General features: G+C 38.8%; 1 protein-coding gene across 5 annotated transcripts in view; it reads right to left on the reverse strand.

The window, feature by feature from the left end:
* Positions 1-18,187: 18,187 nt before the first annotated feature.
* Positions 18,188-24,770, reverse strand: part of PTBP2 (polypyrimidine tract binding protein 2) — a 46,717-nt gene continuing 40,134 nt past the window's right edge. For 2 of the 5 annotated variants that reach the window (XM_082286740.1, XM_082286744.1), the window contains 6 exons: positions 23,760-23,914; positions 22,314-22,347; positions 21,778-21,870; positions 21,179-21,395; positions 20,999-21,076; positions 18,188-20,862 (listed from right to left, as the gene is read on the reverse strand). In XM_082286740.1, coding sequence (XP_082142866.1) covers positions 20,730-20,862; positions 20,999-21,076; positions 21,179-21,395; positions 21,778-21,870; positions 22,314-22,347; positions 23,760-23,914 — 710 coding nt within the window. In that variant the 3' untranslated portion in view covers positions 18,188-20,729. The remainder of the gene's footprint in view (positions 20,863-20,998; positions 21,077-21,178; positions 21,396-21,777; positions 21,871-22,313; positions 22,348-23,759; positions 23,915-24,770) is intronic. The other 3 variants (XM_082286743.1, XM_082286742.1, XM_082286741.1) reach the window with 3 other exon arrangements.

Consider the following 24,770-nt stretch of genomic DNA (forward strand, 5'->3'; position numbering starts at 1 on the left):
TGACACAAGGAATTTGGGAAAGTTAGAGAGTTGTAGAATGCAGCTCTTTTTTCCAACCGACCCATCAGGACTTCTAACTTGAAACCAATCACAATCTCTTTAATTGCTATGGCTAAATAGGATTCATTCCCCTCTAGTGATTGAGAGGGAGGATATAAGACTTTACTGCTACTAGATAACAAAGAAGATTAAAGTTCAGATTGCATGGCTCATACCCACTGATAATATGCAGTCAAGAGATCACTAAAAAAAAAAGATGTATTTTAAATGTTATAGCAGAACTTTCCTCAAGAAGAAAACATCATAGTTAAGAAATAATAATGAATTCTTCTGGAACATCACCAGAGATACAGATACGGTAAGAAAAAGCAAAGGAACAGAGTCACAAATGTCCCCAAAGCTCAAGATAAAACCTACAACTTGATACTGCAAAAAACCAGAAAAATATGAAATGCAGGAAATTATTAGTTCAAACCAATAAGCTTCTGTACTTTTCTACCATGGTAAGATTTCTGTGTACATCAAAATGATCAAAGGAAGACAATTGCAGGAGTGGAGGCTGAGTGCCTCATAACCAAGAAGTTCTGAGGCAGCAGCAGCATCGGGGCTCCAAAGCACTCCCACAGCATGACCCTGCTGGGCACCCACCAACAAACTGAGCCCCAGAGAGGTACTGAAATCACTTTGCCATTACCACAAAATCCTAACTTGCAAAGGAGCACTGATGTATAATGGGATAAATAACACTGAACAAGAACTGTTCAAATGCTAATATTGCTTTAACTTCAGAGGGACAAAGCAATATCCATAACTGAGTTAGAAAAGGATCATGCTGTTTATTTGTCTATATCCACAACATTAGCTGTTGTGTACCACTATAAAAGTTTCTTCTTAACCTGCTTTCTGATGCTCAAGTTTAACCACAGAGAAGGAGACAAATGACTGTCAACTCCTGATCCTTTGGAAAGTTATTTAAGTTAGCATAAATCCCTTGTGATCCAGCCACGATTTATTAGAAGTTTGGAAATGAGTGTTGCACATCTCCTTCCTCCATTTGCTATCTTCTGCCAGCTGTATAAGGACTCAATAAAAGAGTCATCCATCCTCTTTTGTCAACCAATAGTTCTCTAGTCTCGAGCTATAAATGAACAGCACAATAAATTAAATGTTTGACAGGGAAGATGTATGGCTTCACAATACTCTGATCTATGCTTTTAAGGAGAAAGCACTGAAACCCAGAGTTCCAGTTATGCTATTGATTACTGGAAAAAATGTGTTTAAATAAAGAATAAAGAACATTTCTTTTTCACCCAACCTTGGAAATTACTCTAATTCACAATCAGGAGAAACAATAAGAAAATAAGAGGCAATAACTTAAAATCATGGCAGCAAATCCAACTTGGTGCTTCACACACAAAGACATTTTTTCATAATTAAAAGGAAGGATATTGGTAGCTGAAATGGAAAGGATGCTTTTGAAAAACAGAGCAAAGAATAGAGCTTCCCTTGCCTTGCTGGCAAAACTCACTAAATTAAGTCAGAAAGAGTGGAGAAAAACAGTTACATCCAGAGATGGCTTAACCCCCTACCTCTGCCAGAAACCTCTCTTGACACAGGTAGTGTTGAGCTGCTTATCTCTGATAACTAATTTTGAGACTATGGTAGATGACTGGTTCAGATGAGGTGTCTAATATTTAGGCAGCTAAATTTAGGGGAGATGAATCACACAAAAGAGCTTGCTTAGCTGCTGTTAACAATCAATAGCAAGACAAGTTTTATTTTACTGGTGCCCTATGAATGGCAAACTGGCCATTTTAACAGCTCAGCCATGCTACTGTCATGCTGTAACATGCTGTACCAAAACCTGCAAGCACTGAGCTGTTTCCAACACTGCAGGATGCCTCTAATCCGGGTTAAGCAGAGCTTTCTGTATTTATCATCTGAGATAAATTGCAGCCCAGGAAGCCACGGATGTGGGCAGATTGACTGGGTGGTTAGAATGGGTTTCAGACAAGAAAGAGAAGGAAATTTTATGGTTTAGTCATTAAAACCACTAAAGGTGTAGAGTCCAAGCTGCATTTGGAGGAACTTTTATCCATGGTGGATATATGGACCTGTTCCTGTGAAGCTGCTGTACCTTACTTCTGTGGATAAGAAACAGCAATAAACACAGTGGCTGAGAGAGAGGTGTCAATAGCTGGCACTCAGGAATGAGCTATAGTTCCAGGAATCAGGAAAACCTGTGCACAGTAGTACTCTGTCAGCCTTTAGGGGGACTTCAGCACTACTGGGAAAAAAATCCTGCTCTGCGTTTCAAGGTCTCGAGGAAGACAGGCCCAGACTGAGTGTAATGTCCTTTTCAGTGAGCATCAGCAAGTCCAAATTAGACCAAGATCACACATGCACAAAAGATAACTACCCCCAACAGGGCAGCACAGGGGATGTCTTTTGTAGATAAAAAAAGTCTGTTATTTCCATGTCCATCTTTTCTTGACATATGAACTTTCAGCTTCCAGTGCTGTGTGAAATAACTGCAATTTTCCTTCAAGCACCTATTAACAGTGATGAGCTGACAGATGGGAAGCACATGATCAGCCCACTCAACTTTCTTCATACCTGCCAAAAACAATGATGCTACAGAATGAAACCTGCCCTCATCTTTAGATATTTTCTGAGAAGCTGGTGTGAAAACTTTTGGAACATCTGTAAAGTAATAGGAGAATCAGTAGTAAACAATTTGTGAGGTGTCAGCCTGACATTTGTTTCAGATAGTACATAAATAATGGAGCTAACAGGAAAGTAGATGTTTTCTGCAATTTAAAGTTTATGCAAAGCGTAATTTTTAAGAAACTTTCCTCTACCAACAATTCACTAATCTGTCCGTAGGAGGCAATTTTCAAGTACTTCCCACACACAGACACAAAGATTACAGGGCTATCTCTCTCTACTGCAAACCTTAGGCTCCTTTCTATTGAGCACGTTTTTCTTGTAAAAGGAACTACAAAAGACTGAGTAATCCTCTGTTTTAAAAACAGCTTTTTAATCAATTTAGTTATCTGACTGGAAGGAGTAACAGAAAAAGAAAACATCTCAGCTCAAGTTAACTTCTCCACCAACCACAATTTTTTCAAAAGTTCTCTCTGAAAACAAGAGTCATACTCCCACCTGACACTCCAGGAAAATCCTGAACTCCTGCAAGAAAGTGTGCCCAGGTGCATAGGGTCAGGATAACCTCAGCCACATGTTCTGTACAATACTTACAACTGAACCATCATTGTGAGCTGCCAGACTCAGCTCCAGACATAGAATTTGACACCCACTGGACACTGCTGCAAGTGAGGAAGGAGTTAAAAACATCACAGGGAATTAACCACCTAGTTTCCTGCCTTCCAATGCAATCCCCAGTCCAGAGCCATGCATATACCCTGCTTGCACTACAGGTTTGTCCCAGTTTTTAAGAAGGCCCAAATACTGTGTTTCTACGTGCTCTCCTATCAAATGCAACGGAACCCTTTTTACAGTCAGAAAGCCATCGCTCAAGCCTCTACACAAACTTCAGTAGAGATGTGCCACCCCACAGCCTTCACAGTGCTCCCCAAACTGGAGAGGCACCAGCCTGAGGTACTGGAGAGCGCTGCTGTGCTCCCTTGGGCCTGCTTGCTCCTGCTCTCCTGCAAGAGCCGAGACAAGGTTGCACTGCTCCTCTTTTCTGGTCTCAGCAGCACACATCCTATTCAGCAGGAATTTAGGGGCAGACCTTAGACTCGGTTGCATGAGCACAGAAAGGTGTGCCATGTGAACACTGAAGGTCTTACTTCTTCCTCACACCAAACATGAATAAAAATATCTCAGTTTACGGCCAGTGCAAACCATGCCATCAATAGGTCATGCCACATTTGCACAGGTGGCATCAGGTGGTGGATACAATTCAGCTGAAGTGGACAAGAGCTCTGAGCACAGAGGTTGCCCTGGGCTAAGGTGCACGTTTCTCTTGTAAGGGAAGCAGCCTGGTGAGTGCTCACCTGGGTGCCTTAGCACCACATTTCAGACTATAGGGGGGAAGCCCTAAAGCTCACTTCCTCCAGTTTCACCACTGCATCCTTCCTGCTCCTACCCTGTATTACTTAAAGAATTATTGTTCTAGAGTCATTTCAGTCAGAAAACACTGATGCACCACCAAGAAAATACATTAATCCTCCAGAGCAGGAGTTCTCCCAATGCCCCAAAAGGGGCTTTTTCTAATCAGTTAGCAACAGGGGACACTCACCTCTACCTGTTTCTACACTGCCCCACAATTCATGCAGTATAGCCCTTGTTCTGAACTTTTCAGAGATACAATAGTTTGGCCAAAGGTCCTACCCTCACATACAGACCAGGTGCTTCAAGACACAAGGGCCTGAAGTTTAGAATGAGATTCATCCAAAGTCTTCAGACAAATGGCAATTAAAATGGATAAAAAGTGTTCCAGGAAACCCAGTGCCAGTTGCTCCTAGGTTTGTTAGGGAAATACTGTGGTTTTTTAAACAGTATCTGGTTTCCTCTTTAGGTAAATCCTCTCCTGTTATCTTCCTAGGATGTGCTGTTCATAATCCATGTGCTGCTCTTCAGGAGAATGCAGGACTGGGTACAAGGTGGCCAGGGATTCATCTGAACAGCATCATGGGCCTCAGGAGCTTGTTTGGTGGCAAGATGACAAACAGTTGGCAGGATGTGTGTAAGGAGAATGACAACAGTGAGATTCCTGGGAGAAATAGAGAAGACTGGGTGTTTGCTGCAATCCAGGAGTCACTGCAAGCTGCTGTTGGTATCTGCCTGTACCAGTGGGGTTAAGGGCCACACAGATGTGCCACATGTGCTGTGTAAAGGTATCAGTGTTTCAAGAAGAACTCAGCACTTCTTAAAAGACAAAGTAACCACCATTAACCACCATCTCATATCCTACAATAGTAACCAAGATATTTTTTCCTGATGCAGAGCCTGGAAGCCACAGTAAAAAGAAAAATCACGATTTAGAAATGGAATCCTAAAAGACTGCTCTCTTGAAGAGAGCTCAGTAAACCTCTCTAAATTAGCTTCTGAATAGCTTTAAATTAACTTCTATTCAGTACTAGATTAAGGCACACTAGGTTCAAAGACGCCTTATGAGAGAAAGCCACCAAATGATCCTGCAATCATCCAAATAATCCACCTGGGATAGCCAGAATGACTGAAAGCATAGCTCAGGCCCTTCCTCCCTCTCAGGAGCACTGCCCAGGTCTGATGTCTTGTCTGAAAAAGGGAAACCTTCATTACCAAGAGGGTAGATAAGTTCTGGTGGACACGTGGGTGAGGCCGATGACACTGCACCCCCTGTGACATTCCCCAGCCTCTCAGTGGTATTTGAAGCTGCTCTGACTCTGGTAGGCACCATGAAATGTGCTGCAGCTTCAGGCTCTGGGGAAGCACAGGCAGCTCAACCAGTGTCAAGCACAGACTACATTTCTGACATCTGCTTATTTATTGCTTGAGACATAGTGGCACCATATGCCTTTGCACTGGAAGCAAATTGTAAAAAAAATATTTGCCTATAATATGGTAATTCCTTAATAGCTTGTTCAAGATTTCCAGAGCATCAGTGCTGTGTTTAAGCAGAACTAGTATCACCTACATCTGAACTCCCAAATAATTAGATTACATTCACTCCAGAATCTTCATTTTATATTCAGCTTTACAAGATTTTTGCTATATCTTGCAGCTCTTACATTAGGAGGTGATTCCTGCATTTTGCAGTAAAACGGAGAGCTTTGCATACCTTACCATACCTCTTCCGATTACTTGACCCTGTTTTCTCTGTCTTACCCTCCCACAAAATAAACAACCTTCCTGCAATGACTTCTTCCCTCACTGGTGCCAGTTTTGCTGATTTCTGTGCCCCAGGCTGGTATTTCTGACATATTTTCCTAAGCAATCCCAGCCTGACGTGGCATGACTGACAGGGTTACCTGGCTGCTGTTGGCCTTGCCAGGCTGTTCCCCAGCAGAGACAGTTTTCAAAGATGAGGCCTGATCCCACTTCCTTGTGTCCTGTGAGTAATTTCATTACTCAGAAGCAATGATAAATATATTGAAAAGACATTGTAACTGTCAGCTCTTTGAAACAAGATTCTATTTTAAATTGAAGTGGTAATTTCAAGTATCATATCACGTGACTAAGATTTGACCGAAGGAAATGCCACACTGTACATTCTGCTTCTTCTGCATAAGAAATGGACACCTCTACTTAAATCATGGAGGACTAACAATTGTGATTAGCGGCTGATATTAGGAAATCTTCAGCTTTAAAAAGTGTTAAGGCAATAGCTTACCCCCACAGAAAACTGCCTTGACATAACAAGCATCCTGACTTGTTAATATTTACAGGGAAGTAATACTGACAGGAAAGTTTGAAATGCTAAATACTATAGATGGCCAGAATGTGCAGAAATGCAAACATTTTCATGAATATGTGCTGCAACTACAGAAAATTTTTTTGTCAAGTGACTTTTGCTAAAATCATTTTCTCTTTTGAGTACGAATCATAGAATATGCTGAGTTAGAAGGGACCCACAGGACCATCGAGTCCAACTCCTGGCCCAGCACAGCACTGTCCCCAAAAATCACACCATGTATCTGAGAGCAGTGTCCAAGTGCTCCTTGACCTCTGCTAGGCTGGTGCTGTGACCACTTCCCTGGGGAGCCTGTTCCAGTGCCCAACCACCCTCTGTGTGAAGAACCTTTTGCTGATATCCAGTTTCTTCCTTTTACACTGACACCAGCTGTAAATATCTTAAAGCAAAAGAATCACCAAAGAAAAGCATCATGCACTTGGAACCTGTGTTTCTTTCCTGTTAGCACAATGATCATCTAAGTCTCTGTGAATTTTCTGCTGTTTCTCACTCTGGGTTTTTGTTTAATTTTGAACAATTCTTTCTGTGCACCTGAGATCCATACCACTGCAGTTGATTATTCTTTTCAGATGGTTTCCTTCACTAACATCCTGAGACTTAATTCTTGTTACAGTCCTCCCTACCCTGAGGAGCAAATTTCCTATTGACCAATACTCAGCTCAATTCTGATTATAATTGTAAAGGCACTGCACTGAGATTAAACTTCCTACTTCCACATCTCATGCACAGCAATCTGAGAGGGTTATTAAAATGGACTCCCTTCTGATCATCTCTGTAGACGTTTTAATCTTACATTTAGTGTTTTTATATCCAAACCTTGTTCCTTACACACAGGGGGAAGGGAATTAATTGAATTGAGTGGGAGGTTGATTTGGTGGAGTCCATTGGAACTGAGTAAAAGTATCTCTCATCTATTGAAAAGCATTTACCCTGAATTCTAACAAAATAAGCCCATTTTTAAACTGCTCACTTCAAGGGGAAGAGTGGGAATTGTTTGTGCTCTGTCTTTCCCCACTAGTGTTTCTATTATCATTTTTCTTAAAAGCAACACAGGCACCTGGGAAGGGCTGATACTGCTGCAATGTATGGAGTGCAGCGTGGTTGGGTTTTTTTCCCTGTAATGTTTTTTCTGGTACCGAAATGTGAAAGGCTTTTTTTTTCCATGTGGACTCATGGGATGAGAATGGACTGAAGGAGGCAGTGAAGGAGGCAGTTAACAATACTGCATTTTCTCTCTCTGCCCACTGCATGAAAGCAAACAGCCTGGGGCTTGGGTTCACTTGCTGATTTTCTCACGTCTTCTCTTTTGTATGTAAAGGACAGAATAAGTAACAACAGTAGGAAAAAGCATTTGCCTAAAGCCTCTACTCAAGATGTTAGTGCACAATGCAAACTGGAGCTTCCCCCGTTAGGACTGTGAAACCCACAAACCCCAGCACCTCCCCAAACACAAGGTGCTTTAAAGAACAGACTACAGGGTTTGCTTTGGAAGAGATGAGGATTGTGAATTCTGAGCACATGGTGTGTGCTGCTAGGTTTACTCTCATGACCTGTCAGCATCTGTGGAAAGATGTGTTCATCAGGAATAAATCAGGATTTGCATGAGAATGCACAGGTATCCCTTATCTTGCCCTCACACTGCATATCTTCAGAAAGAAGGCAGAACATTTGCCATGAAGGTCAGAGAGAAGGACAAACACTAATGTTAAACACAGGGGTATTCATGTGTCTGACCCCCAAGTCTGCAGCCCAGGCTCGCAAACAGATCTGTTAAATCCCAATATCCTTCTACCTCTTTCAATAACATAAATATGACAAACTCACACAGTACCTTAACATAACATGGACAGCGAGCTCAAAATCTCCTTTCCTGGGTCATGTTAGGACTAATTAAATACAAGCCTGTAAAAAACGTCTGGGTGCTTGCAATCTAACTAGAAATTCTGGGAGACAAGACCTTATTTTCTGCTCAGCTTCAGTGGCTGGATCAGTGTGAACAGAATCAAATGCTGAAGCATAAGAGGCCCCTTGAATCAAAGTTCTCTCTAGCAAGTAACAAGGAGTCACAAGTTCATGCTTAACTTCAGGAACATCAGGAGTTCTGTAGCCTCTTGTTCTTCCAAAAGTTAAAGCTCCCCTTACTTTTATTCAACCTCCTCACTATTTTCAATTAATTGCTTTTATTTACCAGATTTTACATTTGTTAATCTGATCAATATCAAATTAACCTCACCTTCAAGGTCACTAGAGAACATGCTGAAAGAAACTGTTTTAAGAAAACCCTGAGAGCAGCACGTACATTTTCCCTGCTCATCACTAGCAATCACCCTTTCTCCTGTCAATTGATCCTCTCTCATTACTAGCCCTTCCTTTAGTATATCAGTAGATTTTGTGATCTAAAAAACCCAAACTAGCAATTCTGCCATATCCCATAGGTATCTTACCTGAGAAACAGGCCCAGACAGATGGGAAGGGATTGGGTCAGAACCTTAAAAAAACCCCCTCATTTGGCTTTGCACATCGTCAATAAAATTGAAAGCTCTGGAATGTGTTTAGAAGTCCTGCTACCACCATTATAACTATCCAGCAAGATTTAAAGTCTGATTTCTACATACATCCATAGAAAACACATCCTCAAACGTTCCCACCCCTCAATTCAGAATTAAGACTGTCACCATTACCTGGACATCTTGCTGGTAAATCTTGTTATGTTCTGAACAGACGAGAGGTCTTGCTCAAGTGCCCCATCACACAGTCTCTGATGCACTCGTAGTTGAGGTCTCCTGGGCCAATACTCCATACACGTGAAGGATAAGGATGGTACTTCACAAGGCAGCACTCTCTGTGCTCAGGTTTAGAGTCACTAAGTCCTCCCAAGGTCAGTTTTGGCTGGAGAAGACAAGCAGCTCCTGAAACTGCTCCCAAACCCAAGAGTTCCCAGCATGCTCACACCTGTAGAGGGCCAACAGCAGCATTTGTGTGCTGGGTTTGCCACAGCACCATTACACCTCCAACAACAAGCAAAGGCAGCCCAAAGCAAGAATGTGGGGATCATTCATTGGGGAAGGGTGGTGCACAGAGGACAAGGAGGCAGAAACATCAGGGGAATAAGGTACAAGGATGCAATGCTGGATGGAGAACAGATCAGGAGAGCAGCTTTCAAATCCAATCAATGTAAACAATGCAAATGCTCCAAACCTGGGGCAGGTGGTGTGATGACAGGCAGGTATTAAAGCAGAGAAAAGAAAAACATTGATTTCATTTAAGGTTTGGTGTATCTAGGCTGAGATAAATGGAAAATGGAAAAGGAGACAAGATAGATAGAACAAGGAGGAAAAGAGCTGCAAAGTTTCAGAAAAGAGTAAACCAAGTCTAGCAGAACTTTTTAAATTCAACGTTCAATCTGCTTTGACTCTAAAGAACAAAGCTATTTAAAACACTTCAGAAATTTAGTACAAGAACTAGTCTACAGCTACCTTTGCAGCAATATAAGAATTACCTCTGCAGTGTAAGAATGACACTGCTTATCACCTTTACATTGTCATTACATATAAACAGAAATATTTCAGTCTATTTCTCAAGAACCTACCTTATTACAACTTCTTAAAATATTCCCATAGTAATGAATCAATTTGGTAAAACAGCTTTATTTTTGGCTTTCTCTGACATCCAGATCTGTGTTAATATACATGGCAATTATGTTCTAAGTAGAAATGCCACAATATTTTACTGTATTCATTACTACATAAATATGTAGATTTATGTGCATGGCTCATAAGGAGTAAATATTACCATTATCTGTCACCATAAAGCAGTAAAACCCTGGCTCATGAAGCACCATTTTTTTGCCTTTCTCCTCTTATACTACAGTGATGCGGCAAAAATCAGAAGTGTTTCTTTGAGAATGCTTATGGCCTTTACAACATGTCTGACACCTCAAAGAGAGCCTTCGCTTTAAGAAACGTATGGCATAAATGTCAGCCCAACTCCATCAAGTAAAAGCAAACATCATTCTCAGCATGATTAACAAGGAAATAACACATTGTTTCAAAAGAGCATGTCTGGAAACAGAACAGGAAAATCCCACCCAGATAATAACCAGAGACTTTAAAAGAGCCATGCCCAGAGAATCCTGCTTGGACCTAAAGCAGCAATGACAGAAACACAACAAAAGTGGCATGATAGGCACAAGGTAGGGGAAAAAAGCACAACCCCCCAAAAAACCCCCAATAAACAGCATCCCAGAGATCATTAATCCATACTTAAAAGTATTTTTTCCTGCTTCACTGATGGAAAAACATTAATTTAAATAACATTACTTCAGCAAAACATGTCACATAGCCCGTAAAGCTGATATAATCCACTAATTTTGCAGCGTGTGGCAGACCATTTCCTAAGATGCTGTTGTAAAGTGATGGGTTTATTATGTCAATTTAGGTTACAGCTCTGTGTAATAGACAGTATTTTAGTAATTATTAATGTATAGAAGCTAAAGAGATTCATATGGGCACTCGGGTCAATAAACATCACAGTGTGTATTAGCTCAAGTCCTAGAGCAACTCAGTATTTCCACCCGTATCTAAAACTGGTGACAGTTCCAGCCTTTAGGGCTGGAACAACTATATCAGCATAAAGGGTTTGAATTGTGAGATTTTGTTACATTTTAGCTGATATTTGACTTCTGTTGAAGTAGGCAGCGTTTTTTTCCCCCCTCCTCCCAGGAGTTTGCTCCATCTCCTTTAGTATTTCTCTAACCATTCAGTGACCAGGTTCAGTCCACTAAATTGCAAAAACTAATATGAAAAAGGGCAGAGGGAGAAGACAGTGGAGAAGTTTGACTTTTTTGGTAGAGATGCTGTCAAGTTTAGCAGGTTGAATCATGCAGATGAAGGGCAAGAAGACAGGCATCAGAGCTGGCAGAAGGTCCCAACCAAAAATGGCAGGAGCAGAACTAATCCCCTGAATAGCAGCAAGCCTTCAGAACAGCCCAATTGTAAAGTGAAAGCACCTCCTGAACGATTCCTGGCTACTTCTCGCAGTGCAAGAGGAGCATTTGGAGCACCTCCCATCCTTGACAGCCATGTTAACAAAGGGATAGGAGAGAGCAATAGGTCACATTATTAGTACCAATATATTTAAATATATGTGTCTATTGTGTGTAGCTAAATCTTTAATTGCATTTTGTACAAGGAATTAGGCAGTTGCACATGTAGGACTTTAAAAATCCAGTTGCAATTTTACAAGTATTAACTATCTTAAAATCAAATTTGGAACAAAGCTAACATCCAAAATATTTAAAACTTGTAACTGTTCCATCTTTCTTACTGCTTGAAATGATTGCAAAAGAAGGCGCTTAAATGCTAACAAGTGTAAGATATTTTGACACTTCCAACACTTCTAAAATTGCCAAACACAGAAGAATTAAGTCTGTAACAAACCTGGTAACTCATACAAACCAACCAGTTCAAAACATCAGTTCTTTATCAGTGGAAGGAGTTGTTAGCATCTCTGAATAACAGAATGGTGGCAAATAGGCATTCTGTTACCTGACAGAGAAAGGCAACTTGATGTACACGTACTTACTCAACAGGAGATTTTGTACCATAGATTAAGGCAGCCCAAAGATCAGGGTTCTATTTATGACAATTACTAATCCGTAAAAGTGAAGTCTCAGCTAGATTCAGTGTCTTACATTATTTCCAGTTTTAAGTGAATCACACCTGGCCTCATAGTGACACACAGCTCATTTCCATAGTGCTGCTTGACAGACTTAAAAAAATCTTAAAACACTGCAACCTAAATTTGCAAATTCATTTTTGAAATTGGAAAGGGAAGAAAAAGCATTCTCATAAAAATGAGTGCAAGGACATAGGCTGAAACTGACTGAGAGAGGGTACAGCTTTGGGCCACGTGCCCTGCAGTAGCCCCCTTTCACACAGTATGTGCAGAGGAAGCTCTCGGCTACTTGTCTCATCTCTAGGGAGCTGAAGTTCTTGTGTCGCAATTCAGTATTTACAGCATTTTCCCTCAGTTTCATTTTCTTTGCATACTCAGTCATTACATCTGGATGAACTTTCTCTTCTCCCTAGGAACATGGTTTTGGCAGGGCAGATGTCTGCACAAGAGAGGATCTTGGCATTCAGTAGCAGTTGCCTAGATACCACCTTTTAAGTGCCAGAAGCCTGGACTCGTTTTTTCCAGCACAGAAAACTAATGCCTATTGTTCCAAGTGGTAATCCTCCTGCAAGTTCACCAACTTCTGCATTGACTATTATTCAGTTCTACTAAAATAAATGTAAATAACATTTACTACAGACATAACAAACAAACAAAAAAAAAAAAAGTAGAGGACTGAAAAATATAACTTTTTTTAATATTACAAAAGAATTATCCAGAGCATAACATTAAGTTCCAAAAACATTTCAAAAAAATGAGGCATTTTAACAGCTTCTCTCTGAATGTAACAAGGATGTTGGTTACTCAGGATTCAAGCAGGTTGCTAAATACTACGTGAAGCTGAAATGAATATAACTTTCAATATCCCATGATTTCTTATGAGGGAACTGTCTCAAAACAGACTGAAGGGCTCCCAGATTTTTCTGGGGCTACTCAGTGTCCTAATCCAAGAGCCTTAAGTGCACGCACACCAAGTGTTCTGAAATCACGGATGCAACTTGCTGTGGTTACTGAAGGGTCTCAGAAGTGCTGGAGAGTCCTATAAGCACTGAATCTGCAAGGCCTGAATTCCTAGGAACCTAACAGCTGCAGCAGATAACCAGGTTTTGTGTCAAGTGTGATAGCTCACTGAGGGAAGTTCAGGGCTTATACTACGGTGCAGGTACACCAAGCACAATATATTTACTTTCCAGTTAATCTGTCTGGAAGTTTACCAAGCAGTTCTAAGACCAGAAGGCAGCTGGGTAACTGCTCCCAACACAGAAGGATCTCTGTACTTTTCTTTAGCTATGCAGGAATATGTCACCTATGTTGTTTGAAATCACCTTGGAAAAAAAGCTATGTTTTACAGAATTCCCATCTTTAGAAATCGAGGAAGCTGCTGTGGACTGAAAAAGGGCGTGTATGAAAGGGTGTATTATTTCAAATCAGCAAAAATCCACGTTTACAACTAGCTCAAAACTTGCAAAAGCTGAAATTAGAAATGAAATGAAATGTGGAACCCCTTTCCTTAGGGCAACATATTCAGACCTGTGTAAAACTTACAGGTCATAGCCGATGCAAACCAACAGTCTACATTCCTGTGAAAAAAGTTCTGATACTTTACATGTTTGCTTTGAAAAGCAAACTACTTTTAAAGATTTCTAGCTATCCTTAAGAAAACTGCAAATAAATATTAATATTGATCTGTTAGCAAGATCACTTGCATTCTACAGACTTCAGTTTTACTGAGCAACTCCAGTCACTTGTGAATGATAATGGGTGGTGACGCGGCAATTCTTCCATTGCTGCAACTGAGAGCACATCCCTTGGGGGACTCCTACTTAAAAAAGCTATGCCACCTCCAGGAAAAAAAATCTTCAGAGTTCACCCAGAGCAATGCAGAAGGGCTTGCTGTTACCATTCTCTAATTAAAAGAACAATTTATTAATTTGTAACAGAATGGCACCACAAACACCTCTGTTTATAAGAACAATTTTGAGTGAAGAGCCACCAATAGAAAAGGGTCATCTACTATTAATCATGTATTTTAGTGTAACTACACATGAAAGAAGATGAGGTATAGCTCCAAGAGGAACTTGAAAATGATCACACTCTAAAAACCAAAGTGGACTTAAATTGCAGCAAAAGATTTGGGTCAAGATTTTTTTTTCCCCTAAAGTCTACCAGTAAGCATGGCAAAGCAGTGATACAGACTAAGGAAGTTGTGTGACTTCTACCATCAGAGTATGAACAAGTTAGACACACTTCTGATGAAAATGATTAAGGTCGACCAAAATTTGCTTAAGAACTCTAGTTTATTTAATGGAGACCTCTAGTTTATTTTGTATAATCAACAGGAAAATGCCCCTATCTCTAAAAAGAGAGGAAAAAAGGAAAAGCCCCCTCATTTTGAAAGATAAACGTTGTTCACAAAAAGTTTACTCAAATTATCTAAGTCAATACCTGAAGGTTGATGTTTAGACGACAAAGCACAGCATGATGAAAGGAGTATTTTGTTGACACAGCACCAGGACTCTTTACTGAGGATTGCCGGCATTTTAAAGTGGAAAGGCCGGTGTCCCACCACACGCTGCAAATCACTGGTGCTTACCAGATGCAGCTGCCAAGAAACCTTTCTTGCTTCATGAAAAAAAGACTAGTCCAGCATGATTTCAGCTGCACAGCTGAAATCTTCAAAGGATGTTGATGCTGTCAGAGAGAAGCCCAGGGCATTAAGGAACGAGGGGGAACAGGGTTAGCCCAAAGGATACTGGTGTTCCCTGCCATAGAATAAGACAGTCAGGAATTTTACAGTTTATATTTTTCATCAAAAAATGCCAGTCCCCACATGTGTCACTTGATGACTCCTCTAACAAATCTCTTCCTGGATCTCACTAGCTCACTTTATCTAGCTCTTTGGCAAGCCATCAGTGTCAATCATCCTAAACTACCCTGACATATAGCCTATCCTAGGGCTAGAGGCTTCAGGCTTTCAGTCTTGCTGGTTTCCAGGGATGATAAGTACTCATCCTAGGAAAACCAACTTCCACAGCAGTCTGCATGCAATTGCTAAGCTCTGACACCCCCATGCCCATTGAGCTGAAGTGAAAATATATCACATTTACCTCACAGGCTGGACTAATTTTGTCCAGACTTGTTTGTGAAATACCCCTACAAAATTATTCAGCCAACATGTCTCACCTTGTCAACAATTTTTCTCGTCTATTTATGCATGAAAACAACTGAAAGCAAACTACTGAAACACCCTCAAGGCTCCTCTGTCCAGTACTCTGCTCCTCCTGCAAAATAGCCCTTCCCCTTCACTTCCAGTGGCCTGTACACAGTATGTCCAGGCCATATTTGCTATCTCACATGCTGCTGCCTTTTCACAGGGAGAGAACCATGTCCATGCCCGTTTGAGAACTCCCAGCAAAAGACAAGGCATCAGATCTTCTCCTTCCCTTGCCCGTAGCATTGAAAGTAAGGACTTTGACTAGCAATCCTCAATCATGAGGACAGGAACAGAAATACCTTACTACTGGAGACCTTCAACCCCTCTGTCTGACAGGAAGCCAACCAAAGGGTGCAGGAATGACAAGGAAGAAACAGGGGTCATCTTGGGAACAGCACATTCGCATGGAGATGGTGCAATTACACACGCCTCATTTCCTTATGAAACTGGGCTAAAACTCATAAAACATGCAGAACTCTTCAATAATAGGAGTGTTATTTTCAGCTACATTTTTTGAGACATTTAATTCAATCTGCATTTAATTCACATTTTTTCCAAGGAAGAAAAGTTCTTCATTTTTCCTTGCTGGCTGCCTGCCTACAGAACTAATCAAGAAAGAATAGATTTTACCATCACACGCTATAAACTTTGAAAGTGAAAAAACAAAGCAACGTAACCCTCTTCCAAATTTAGTTTGTTGATCAGAGGAAAATTCACTGAACTCAGAAAACAACAAGAGATATAGCAAGCTGTAAAAATTTTTTTAGGTGAAGCAGGAACTCACCTATCTCATTTTGTCAACGATCCTGAAGACCAAACACATGGACTGGAAAGAATTTCAAAGCTCAAGATACTCAGATTATGCAGTACTAAATAAATTCTTACATTAAAGGAAAAAACAAGGTAAAGACATTCTTTAAAGCTTCATTACTGTGGCCTGTAATTCCTCAGCAGGGCACGAACTTAGTGCATTGGCTTGCTAGAGCCAGTGACAAACAGAATAATTCTTAATGGTTTACCATTCTCTATAGTTAAGATTACTGCAGTCTACTGACTAACTTTCCCAAGGCCCATTAAGTAGAAAATACCATGCCAAATCCCATAGTTTCAGAAAAATCATTCTTTCTCCTTATGTTCTGTGTGGATGGAACCAGACTAGCAGGCTGCAGCTGCTCAGCTCCCCAAGAAACCAGGAAGGTAAGAAATATTGCAGATGTTGCCATATACACACACACATATATATCCCTTTCTACACAATCACATCAGGACTACAAGACATGGGGCATCCTGCCTAATTATTTAAAAGAAAAGTTTTTCACCTCAGCAGAACTCTGAACTTCAGGTTGTCCAGCATCTGGAACAGAAAAAGGGCTTCAGCCTCATCCCTACCTAACATAATCAAATCTTTTGAGCAGCCTTGCTCACTGTAACACATTTGATATTGGAAAAACCATTTCTTGAGATGGACTAGTTGAGTTATATTCCTGCTGGCAGAGAAAAACATAATTCTTCTTTCTAATGTTTTGACAGAAGTGCATGTTATCCAAGCATAGAATTAGACAAATTATCTGGAGTAAACTAGAGTCTGAAATCACAGTGCCTTAAATCCTGCAGATAGCAGGATCTGATTCATCTTGTCACGCTGTAAGATACTATAAAACATAAGGAAACTTATAATGAATCAAAGAAACTGTTCCTGTAAGATGGCTTATAAAACTGATTATTAACGTAAAACATTAAAAACAGCAAGTTACAAATAGTTGTATGAACTGTTATTCCTCCAGGGCAAAAGTACCCTTCATAACATGTTAAAACACAAAATGCAGAAATACTTCTACGTGTATTCACTTAACTTTGAGGTTTTCCCCCAAATTCTAGCTAAAATGCTAAAAGCTTTTGGTTTATTTCACTTACATACTGTATTTGCCAGTGGACATTATCTGATCAAGGAATCATTTTTGGACTTTTCCAACCAATTTCACTGCTCCACCAGAGAAAAACACAACAATTCACAAAGGAAGAAAAATTAGCAACTGCCTTCTGACAAAATATCACAATTATCTTAAAAATCTGGATTTGAGTTTGGAGAATCACCATGCCTATGGTAAAGCTTTACTAACAATCTGAAAACTCACATTCCATGGAGTGTAAGAAGTTATTCATGAATCTTATTTTTAGTAAAATTTTAATAAAAGTGATGTTTTTCACATTCTGAAGAGCTAAAAATACAGAAACTTATTTACATTTTATAACAACAAAAATGTACAAATTACTATACAAAATGCAGTACCATCTCATGAAAAACAAGTTTTTGAAAGTTCTAGGAGTTAGGATATTACTAAATCTGTATTTTCTGAAGAGATACCACTTTAAAGACTAAGTATCAATAACTGAACAGTGATTTTTTTCAGGTAAATAAAAAATGCTTTCATGACAATTATGACTGTCATTTTAATTTTGGCTGATACAAATATATCCTCATAAAAAAGGCTGCTGAATTTATAACAAGTCAAAGCCAATATATACTCTTTCCCTTGAGGTTCTGGTGACAGAAATTTTCAAAATGAGATAAGTATAGAAACTTCTTTTTAAGGAAATAAGCCTGGCAAGAAATATATAAGTTACCCTTTTATAAACCCCTATATTTATACACAATCAGACAGTGCAGATGTTTACAGTTATTTCAAAATTACACATATGGCAATCACTGTATGCTATCTGATACATGTTTTAGAGTGGAAACGATTCAGCACAAGCCGAACCCACGGAATGGCAAATTTCAATTCACATTTCTAGTTGAAACACACAAGCACATCTGATACACAAAAGGAAATCTGACACACTTTTTATTTTAGAAAAATATGGGACATCATATTGTACAGATGAAAAACGTAACAGATCAGCTCAGTCAGACCCTTAACTACTGCTTAAATCACTGGAAATAGTCACATCTATGCGTTTGGGTGCTTGAGTTGTAAAAAGATGCTGATTCACAAGCTTTGAGTATGGATGAATAGGATTCTACCAGCACTTCAGATTGGGTCCTCACTGCAATGCCTGGAGTATAACTTCAGTCATCTATTGGGTGTAATTCTGATAAAATTCATTTTATTTAACATATTAAGACTAATGCAAGTCCCCTATATTATAGCATGACCTTCAAAAGCTGATAGCAATTTACTGATTTGAAAGCCACCCAAAGGAAGACATCAGTTCACAAAGTACTCTGACATCAACGTATCTACAAGCGGTTGTACTGCTAAAGTGACTGAAAATGCTTTGATTTGAATGCCGACAGCTTTTACCGAATGCTCCAGGATCATTCAGTTATTCTTAAATGGCAACTGTGTAAAATCCTATTTCTAACTGAAGGGGAAAAAACCCCACAACAATCAGTTCAAAGTAATTAAGGAAACACTACTGAAGTGCCCAAACTGTTTTAATATTCATTTGAACCCAAGACTCTGGAAAGGTGAAGTATCCTGTTCTCAAACATGTATGGTCCACAATCTCATGTTAAATCCTTTGTTACTTTCACCCATGAGTGCACTGTATGATTAGTAGGAAATCTTTAGCAGACACAAAAAAAATGGAAGATGAAACTTGCAGCAAGAGAGCATGGCAAACCTGAGAGATCTATTAGTGCATAAATCTGCTTAAAAACTAAAAAGATAGAAAGAGAGAGCTAACAAACTACAATAAAAGTTATGTCTTTAAAGCAGTAAGTTGTAACAGGGTGGGAAACGTTTGATTTGCACATATGCCTGCAAAGGGGTCACTATCTGAAAATAGAGCTGGTATTTTTCACAGCATCAGATTTATGGTAAAGAGCCATAAATAGCAGTTTTTAATACTACGCTTTTCCCACCCTGGCAGAGAATAAACATGAATTTAGAAGCACAGTAGAAGTGAAAAACAAAGAAGAGGAGAGATAGAAAGCAGCAGAGAAAGACAGAAAAGGTGAATACAGAGCTACAGAAGTGTTTATTGAGCATGCTACAGAGGTAAGCAGAGTACACACAAAATGAAATTAAACAACCATCAAACCTCCCAACTTTGTTAGAAAATTAATTTTTAATTGTGCCACTTTCAAACTATACTGAATTTTACAATTCTAAAGATGTAAAAACTCAACTAATAGAAAATATACATGACCTTTTTTTTCTACATAGATAACAGAATCTATGAATCTTGAAACTAAGTACATCAATTTCAAAAAGTATTGGTCATTTAAACAGAATCAAGGTAACAGTTCAGACTCTCAGTGAACTGCTTTCAAATTAACAGGATCTGCAGATTCTGAGCCATGTTTATAGTAAAGTCAGATCAATTTCTAAATACAAAATATTTTGAAGAGATTTATTAAAACTGAATATTACAATGCAAGGTAAATTAAGACTAAAGGCACATAAACTTTGGTCCCACCTGGTTGTCAGTTTTAGGAAACTGCCACAAAATTTCCTGCAAGCATTTGCAGCAAACTTTCTTCATCATTGAAAAATACATGCACCATTTCCTGAACTAGCTTGACCAGTCTGTACATGCTCAGAAATCCACAACCATATTCCATATCTTAATTACAAACTAAAGATGGCAATATATATTGAAATGCACGTAAGTCATGTCAACTCCAAAAACATCTACGGAAAATATTCAGCCACAAACAGGACATTACTTAGTGCTGACATTTATATGATACATCCCACAAGAGTGTGTACAAAAAGGTTAAGATTCCACAATGCTTTTCACGTAGGGCTCAAAGTCACAGAAGTCACTTTTTGTCCTTTAAGAAATTAATATTCTGTACCTTGTTAATTTTAACTAATGCCTACATTCATAACTGAATCTAGACCAGAACAATGAAATACAAAAGGCCTTTTTTAAAAAAGAACACAAAGCAAAAAGTAGCAAAACTCAAATAATGTCATTTTACTCTTTCAGCATAATGCATCTTATCCAATTAAAAAGAAAAGTAAGTGACAAGCCAGCATATAAAGAAATCTATCAAGCAGGAGAAAACAAAAACTTAACCTTTTTACACACCCCTGCCTAAACATATTTAAATTATCATGTAACAATGTGCCCCAGACAACCAAATTTGCTTTTTACTAGTTATGCAATTCCAGCAGTACTAATTTTCCTTTTTAAGGCACGTACGTCAACTAAGTTGAAAAAATGTGGTATTAACTTGAAATCTTTTAAACAAAACAATGGTTTATCTAAACAACAGTTAAACAGTTGAAAAGCAGTTAATATCACTGCCTTTTTTTTTTTTTTTTTAAACAATCGAGGAATGATAACAGCATGAAAAAAAAAAACAAAAACAGAAGACAAACTCTGGTCCCCACTTTCCTGAACAGTCAAAAGGTGACAACACCAAACAATGCAATACACCTTCATTCTCTATCTGCCTTTTTAAATAGTTGACTTAGAGAAAGAAACTCTCAGATGGTGACTTTCTCCCAGATTGTAATTGTGAAGATCAATCAAAGCCTGAATAGCTTCTTCTACTGTTGACATCTGAAGAAGTGCCATCTTGTGATCTCTTCTGAAACAAAATAATGGAATTAGGAACTTGAACACTGCAGGGGTTGCTCCTAATGTTTGCTATCTGATATGTACTTTTTCTTAAGATGTGCTGCAAAAACTCTTTTTTTAGAGCTATGTGCAGAAAAGCTACTTACTGAAAAAATTTAAATGCCTTCACAGTGCCTCCAGTGTTAGCAAACAATGTGCGTAGATCCTCTTCTGCTACTGATGGTCTACAGACAGACAGAAAATAAGCATAAGCAGGAAATCATTAGGCAATTCAGTGTGTTGTGATTCACATGAATATTAGCGGCTTACTGACAGGGAACACTTACGGAATATTGGACAGATGAAGTGTTGCAGAAGGAGGGAATATATTTTGAAAGTTTTTTGAACCAGGTTTCTTGAAGCGGTGCAAAGGTGAATTACCAAAATCTTTAGTCAGCCCTTGGTCATCGAGTCCCTCGCGAGGTAGTTGTACTGTCTGATGTTTAGAAAGGGTAACCCGAATAATCTTTCCATACATTTTTTGTCCATTAAGATGGCTCATGGCTGAAAAAGACAAGTTTACTCAGTTGAGTGCTACTTTTCAACAGCTTGTGGTACATTACACAAGCAAAGAAGAAAAACACCCAAGCAAATCAAAGGGTCAGTGTGCTAAAAGACTGGAATCAAGAAGTAGGTCTGCAGCCTCTTTGTGAATAATTTTATTTAGGGATCACCACATTTGATTCGCTTTTGAATTCATTTAGGGTATTCATTTAGGTGCAGACCTTCTGGAACACAAGTGCATGCAAAAAGATTTTGGATCTGGTGGGTAACCAGAGTAAGAGGCAAACTGACAAATATAAACACACTTAGTTCACCTGATCTTACACAGCCTAATTTCCAAGTACTTAAACTAATGGGAATATAAACAGAAAACTAATCTTACCCAGCTGTGACTGGTTTCCATCAGCCATCTGTATAAGAGCACTATCTTTCTTATTGTACAAAATCTTCACACGCTGCACATCACCATAAACACCTTTTCAAAGTCAAAAGTAACCCAAAAGAAAAAGTTCATTTTAAAGCCAGCCACCTAAGTAATGTATTTTGACATATCAATGGAACATTCAGACAGCAACAAGATCACTCACTCAAACTCAACACACTCACAAATGAATAAAGGAGATAAAGATTTTGAATAGTGAATTTTGAAAAGAATAATTTCTGATAAACCCTCAAAGCTATGTGAATGATATAAAATTAAAGACCATGCAAAATATATTAGCATGCATTAAAAGAAAATCTGTGTCTATGGAGAGATTTAAACAGCAAAAGAAAAATAGCAAAAGATTTACTATTCAACTTTAAGCCAAAGTGCTAGCTACAAATAAGAATTAAGGTGAAACAAAAAAACCAACCAAACAAAAACCATAAAAACAAAATCAAATCAATAATAAAAGTATAGTGCTAACAATAACATACCGAAGAGGGTAAACAGACTTTGGGGCGTAACCATCTTTAGAAGGAGAGAAGAGCAAGCAGCGTAAGACAAGAAGAGAGAAGAGTCGAGGAAGAGCGGAGATGAACAGATCATCCATAACGAAGGGTGGTTCCCGCAGAATGGTGAGGTGGTCATGGATCATGGTTCAAGGCGGTTAATTGGGGCAAGTTGGTCCGAGGAACATTTTGTTCAAGCACAGAAGCATGAACATAGGGAATGAAGACAGGGAATGGAGACAAAGACGAGGAGAAGGGTAAGACAGGGAAGGGCACGGGAATTTGGGTAAAGACAAGGAAAGGGAAGTTGAACACATAGGGAAAAGGATGAAATGGGGGAGGGAATACAGCAATGCAGAAGAAAAAAAAATAAGGAAGTGGGGAACAAAAAAAAATAAAATATAGGTCAGTACATAGGAAATGCAGGAATTTGGTCAGAAAATGGTTGGTTTATGTACTGTACAAGAAAAACTGAGTAAAATGTAGTCACCCAAGACAAATATGGGTAAAGTACATTCATATTAAGAGTAAACTACAGCATTTCATCTCAACATGAACATAAATTAAAAAAAGCATGCAATAGAAATTTTAAAATTTAAACTTTAACTGCGTAAGCATGGCTGGCTATGAAATGCAGGCAAAATATCTTTCAAAATGGCACTCTGATCTGAAACATTTTAACATGCAAGACTGTGGATGACAAAATAGTACCAGATGATAAAAAAAGCTTAATGATTTACAGTGACAGAGGCCAGTTAAAAATGGAACAGCTAGACTGATACAAACTTCCCACATTTCATACCAGCTTTCACAGCCATCAAAATAAATGTAAAGGACAGTAAAAATGCAAAACTAAATTAATCCCTTTAGACTTCAGAGTTAGCAAGAAAGATACAGTTAAGGTGAAAATGCTTTGCCACCACTTTTTTTTTTAAGACAAATGAGTAACTGCAAAGAAAAAAAAATTACTAAGAGAGACTGGAAGACTGCCTCGTCAAGATCTTTGGGAGAACCTTCAAAGAAAAATGTGTTAGAGTAGTTCACATAAATTAAGACTCAAAAATGTGAGATACAAGCATGAAATGAAACAGCAAACAATTAGAAACAAAACAGAAATTCTAGTTTACATGATTACAATTACAAAAGAAAGAATAGTTGGGTATTCAAACATGCAGTAGTTACCAAATTTTTCTTAGAAAAAAATAGGTAGCTGACTGTCAAAGGATATTTTAAGTTGTTAGCTACCTAGGAAAATAAATGTATTTAACAATAATGGCTTTAAAATAAGCTTTGGGGATTATTAAAAAAAACAGCAAAAATCCTTTGAGCTTAAAATCCAAATGTAAAATGCCAAATGCAAAGAAATTATAAAATACTGAAAAATGAAGTGTGACTCAAGAGGAAAAAAAAAAGTAAAATTGTTTCACTGACCTCTTCATTTAAATTGCTAACCAGAAGGACTGTATTGCCACCAGCTGAAACTCCAGGCATTCCCACACGGCCAGCAGCAGCAGCTGCAGCTGCAGCTGCAGCATTTGGAATAGCCAAAGGACTCAGAGCTCCTGGAACAGCTGCAACAGGAAGCCCTAATTTTAAAATAAAGCATATTTTACGAAACACACACAAGTCGTTTTAAAAAAAAAAGTTCCTACATCAGTACTAGTGGTGCATACACCACTCTACACAGCAGACCATCCCACTGTTAAAGTCATCCAAAGGGTTGTGAAATGGGTTGCTAAATTAACATAAGAGAAATGTAAAATATTTTTTTTCAGATCAAGTCTGCAAAGTTATGAGGTGTAAAAAGTACTTTCTATTCAAACAACCATTATTGTGCACCAAAACTTTTTCCACTGCACTCCAAAATGCTTGAAGTGTCTAGTTTATCAAAATGGTACAAAGTAAATGTCGACTAAATCAGTAAGAATAAACACTAATTGTGCTCTCTGCATCATTACATCCTTATTTTCCATCATTTGAGACATTCCTCACTTCAACTTAACGCTTGGCTAAATACTCAACAGTGAAGCTGGCCACATGAAGAGGTTTACTATCTCTCACAGCCTCAGCATGAGGTGGGGAGGCAACCCTCTAAATTCAAAATTCAACATGCTCTGTGGCTTTTGTAATCCTATTGTCTGAAGAAGCATGTTAGCCTCAGCTAAAGCTTCAGCTGTGCTTTTATGTTTTCTTCTTCCAAGGAAACTCAAATCCTACAGAGAAGTGTTGGTTTTGTCTGGTCAGGTCACTGGGGTATGAGATGAGCGTGCTACTCCCAGGATTCACGAAAGGTTCTTGTGATAAATATGCACTACACATAGTTTATAGAGGAACAGCTTTATCATATTTGATCAACATTGTATTTGCACATCATGCAGGGCTCAGTAAAAGAGCACTGATGTATCCAAATACTTTTCCAGGACAGTAAGGCATGGCAGATGT

Source organism: Coloeus monedula (genome assembly GCF_965178545.1).
Source record: "Coloeus monedula genome assembly, chromosome: 9".
NCBI lineage: Eukaryota > Metazoa > Chordata > Aves > Passeriformes > Corvidae > Coloeus > Coloeus monedula.